The following is a 4,142-nucleotide window of genomic DNA, read 5'->3' on the forward strand; positions in this document are numbered from 1 at the left end:
TCGACCAGTCCGGACCACCAAAATCTGCTAAACATGAAGCAAATCTAGGGGAGCTTTGGGGGAGCCCAGACAATCCGCTTGTCTTAGTGTCGGTTTGACAACATGTCCTCACTGCCCGTGTGATTTTCTTTTAGGTCCGCCTAGCCCACGCATGGCCCACTCCTGCTGTCCGGATATGATTATGGTTGGATGACCGACTCCCTTAGCGTTGTCTGTGGACACATCCGGACATGTCCATGGACATTTGAAGCGTCTGTCTTAATGTATAGCTTTGAGTTGACCTAATCCTCTCACTCTCAGCACTAGCCGCCGCTTAGATATGTCACCGGTCATCGCCTAATGTATCAGCCCTCCTCACTTGACTCGCCTCTCTCTTCTCTGCCACTATTGTATTGGGATTTGACCCCGAATGCAAGCTCTCAAGCGCCAGGCAGCAAAAAGCCATGAGCTGGCTAAGGAAGCCCGGTTCGGTGGCTGGCAAGCCCGCATTGACACAGAAGACCGACGAGGACAAGCCGCCCGAGAGGTACCACACGCAGTTTGGCAGCGTGTTTAGTCCAATCCCATTGCTTGCAAGCACAAAACTTCTTTGACGCCGTATTGCAGCAGTGACACTCTCCTCTTGCAGCGGCGGTGGCCGGTGGTGCGTTGCTCCCGGCCTTAAGCAACGAGGCCGCTACAGATGAGGATTGTAGCAGCAGCGAAAACCACATCATCCGCGTGCAATGGCGTGAGGGGTTTGAAGTAACGAAAGGGGCAATTGGTAGCACACCGATTAAGCTATTAGGCTGGAGGAAAGCGGTGTCTGGGGTCCTAGGACATGTATCAAGTGAACAAAGTGGTTGACACGTGCTTGTGATCCATCGGGTGATAAAAAAATTGTTCTTCATTTTATTTGAGTTTAAAATGTTGCAAAGTATATTTCAATATCATACGTTGAATTTACTACATTGTATTTATTTTTATTTTATTTTTTTGTGAAATTACTACATTGTATTTAAATTGATGAAATATAATTATGATCAATGTTTTGATGTACAGAAGAATATATAAGAGGAATATATTAATTTACAGAGGACTGTATAAGAAGTAAAAAAAATCAAGTCATATTTACACGCGCGTTGAAAGTTTCAACGCACACAAGCGCGAAACGAAAAATCCTAAATAGCCCACTCGGCACGAACTTGCAGTCGCTTTCATCTAACCTCCCCTTGTAGCCGTCGTGGCCTATCCTCACCTCGCCGCCATAGACCAGCCATCACCTCCCCTGCTCCCCACCGCCTAGCTTCAGATCGACTCCTTCCATCACCTCTCCACAGCAGCTATGGCCGGGGAGGCTGGAGATGTTTTGCTCCTCTCACCCCTTTCTATCATCCCGTAATGTGCAAGTGCACCCAGATCTCTCGCCAGGTCTGGCGGCGTCGTGCAACACTCATGGGCTACGACTCTAGGTCAGTGCCTCCTTTCCCTTCCCCGGATTTCCTCTCTCCTCTTACCTTGTCTCTTCTTTCTTCTCTTTCTGCAAGGACAGTACGCTAGCGGTGGCGGCAGGCAATGGCGAGTGTACTGATGGTCGAGCGGCAGCGCGGGCTAATGGGTTCGTCTCTGTTCTCGTTCGCCATTTACTATACTGTACTACTCAACAAGTTAAGGTGTCCTGCAATCCCCATCTATTCTAGTTTAATTGATTTCTGATGTCAAATCTTAGATAGCTAAGATGTCAAAATTGGTACGATGCACACAACTATGCTGGAAATACTACCACAAGGGAATAGTATTAGTAGCTTCGCTTAATTTGTACACCTAGTTATTCAGGAACAAAGTAAGATGAGGAAATACGTGCATATTTAGATGATGCAAAACATTGCCATGGTTTGTGCTACACTAGACTATTTGAATCTTGGTAAGGTACCAGAAATATCTTCCCTGATAACAGAGGCCTAATGAACACAGGGTGGATTCAGACTGATGAGGCTGTCCAAGATTGCTCGGAACAAGGCGAAATTGGTGAAGCACGAAGCCCTTGTCGATGGCTTCAGTAAATCCAGTTTCAAAAACAATAAAATGAGAAACATTCAGATAAGGCTTCGTTGACAAACATATTATACTCTTCTGCAATTCAGGTTACTACACTGTGCTTGTCTGTTTGAGCTGTACAGAAATGAAGTGTTCGACTCGAGCATCAACACATAAGCCTCGCTTCATCCTTTATGGGTCAGTCTAACTTTCTGTTTCGTATGCAGTTACTATGCATACGTAGGCTCTCGTTTGTGTTGTCCTTGTAAAGTGTTTGATGAATTCCTTGCCTGTCAAAATCATATCCTTGGAACCTGAAGGTAGCTTGTGCCCCATATCCCTCTTGGCTCTCCAAATTCATGGCAGCCACATCCGTTATCTTCGAGAAATCTAGTATGATTTCATCTGCCATTTTATTGGCTTTTCCGTTAATCGGCAGCTGTGTAAAGGTACAACTACATGTTCAACAATTAGGAAAATAGTACCACAAATAACTGAATGTTGGGATGGGTAAATAGATTTTGTCTTGCGTGAATACACAGAAATACATGGAAGTATATTTAGAGGTCAAAAAGTACTAGTCTGTAGCCTTGTGGAAAAAGATGCAAAATAGTGAACCAGTTTATTTTTACTGTTTGTGTTTATATTTAAGTTTCTATTGCCCAATGCATGGTTTGGAAAGGAATGAATTACTGGTGTAACACGAGTAATTGTCGACGTACACTGAGTTCCTAAGTCCCACAGTAAGACGTGATTAGCTATATATCTCCATGCATAGATGTTTCTAGAACAATTACTTTTGTTCTCTGTAGCTTCCCTAAAAAAGTTTATTCCTTGTAGCTCAATCAAATTTCATTTACATTGCATTGTTTTTCATCTCTTTTACAACTAGTCTTGTCATTTCTTAGGGAGTGTCAAGCAATATTAGAAGCGGTCCGAGCTATTAAAATGATCATGACACTGATGATGAGGAGGATGACATCTATGGCAACGAGGGAGATGATAGCTGTGGCGATAAGCATTATGATAAAGTAAAGATCTGAAGTTTGTTGAAAATTTAGCTTATGCAAATTGTCTGGACCTCTCTGATACTATTTTTTTGATTCGACACTTCCTAGATGGATTGTTATTGTAAATGTAATTCATATGCAACTCATTAGGTTTGTAATACCTAGATTATGCTAAATGTTCTTTTGGTCATGTGCGGTTGTGTAATTATGAGATGTATCGGAAATGCCAATATTTTGAAATATTGTGTAATATATTGCACTTCCCTCTCAGTGAAATTAATCAGTGAGGGTTGACTAATGGCCTATGGCACAACAAACATCTTGGGTAAAAAAATGCATACATGCACTTTAGACAGTCGGCGACTTTCTAAATTGAAGGTGCGAGCTAACCTTTCTACTAAAGGAATCCCCAAAGGGCTGTATGCACCATCAGTAATTACACTAACCGATGGTTTGGCTCTCCTCTCAGTTGTGCATAACCCTGACGGGTTGTATATACCCTTGGCTATTAAGAAAACCGACGGTAAACAATAACCGTCGGATGATAAACACCTGACAGTGAACCGTCGACTATAAGCGCATTCGACCTACTGGGAGCCAGGTGTAGGCAACAACATATCCGACGGCTCACCGTCGGCTTATTACCGTGGGCAAAGATATAATATGATGGTACCGTCGGTTATTAGTATAATGGCCGACAAAGCATAGCTGACGGGAGATGGCCGACGGTGTACCGTCAGTTATAAGAGTCTCCGACGGTGAACTTAAATATCCGACGGTAATTGGACCATCGGCTAAAATGGGAAATCTAGTAGTGCCAGATCGTGGCTTCTCCCGCTCTCCCCCTTTTTATAAATCTCTTCCTGGAACCCACGCAAGTACTATGGTTGCACATGGGATCTTCACGTGGGTGGGCATCCATAGGCGCTACGGATATTTAATTTATACGTGTGTGACCCCGATCAGCACTAAGGACACTTGATTCATCATGCACGTTTGCTAGGTTGATCGATTCGGGAGATCTTGTGAGGTCGTAAACCGCCGCTGTGCGTGACACGTGATCGCTGTCTCCAATCAACTCGAATCCGGTTTGTATTTGAAGTAGCCACGGCGACT

General features: G+C 43.8%; 1 protein-coding gene across 3 annotated transcripts; it reads left to right on the forward strand.

Annotated features, from left to right (window-relative positions):
* Window positions 1-1,211: 1,211 nt before the first annotated feature.
* On the forward strand, window positions 1,212-3,250 carry LOC125530187 (uncharacterized). 3 transcript variants are annotated; one of them, XR_007292870.2, is made up of 5 exons: window positions 1,212-1,451; window positions 1,532-1,597; window positions 1,954-2,038; window positions 2,124-2,214; window positions 2,925-3,250. XR_007292870.2 is itself a non-coding variant. In XM_048694591.2 (5 exons), the coding sequence occupies exons 1-5, from the start codon at window positions 1,381-1,383 to the stop codon at window positions 3,049-3,051; spliced, it is 489 nt and encodes a 162-aa protein (XP_048550548.2). In that variant the 5' UTR covers window positions 1,212-1,380; the 3' UTR covers window positions 3,052-3,250. The 3 variants fall into 3 exon arrangements, 1 of the variants encoding a protein (XP_048550548.2); XM_048694591.2 differs by having other exon boundaries at window positions 1,532-1,646; XR_015609553.1 differs by having other exon boundaries at window positions 1,954-2,214.
* The last annotated feature ends 892 nt before the right edge of the window (window positions 3,251-4,142 follow it).

This window comes from Triticum urartu, chromosome 6A, assembly GCF_056163025.1.
Source record: "Triticum urartu cultivar PI428250 chromosome 6A, HENAU_Tu73, whole genome shotgun sequence".
Lineage (NCBI taxonomy): Eukaryota > Viridiplantae > Streptophyta > Magnoliopsida > Poales > Poaceae > Triticum > Triticum urartu.

What these genes read in the sequence shown, in the direction of transcription:
- LOC125530187 (XM_048694591.2), top strand. Translation starts at nt 1,381, where the DNA reads ATGTGCAAGTGCACCCAGATCTCTCGCCAGGTCTGGCGGCGTCGTGCA. An exon ending in TATACTGTACTACTCAACAA is followed by an intron (nt 1,647 to 1,953) that starts GTTAAGGTGTCC and finishes TAATGAACACAG; the next exon opens with GGTGGATTCAGACTGATGAG. An exon ending in CCTCGCTTCATCCTTTATGG is followed by an intron (nt 2,215 to 2,924) that starts GTCAGTCTAACT and finishes GTCATTTCTTAG; the next exon opens with GGAGTGTCAAGCAATATTAG.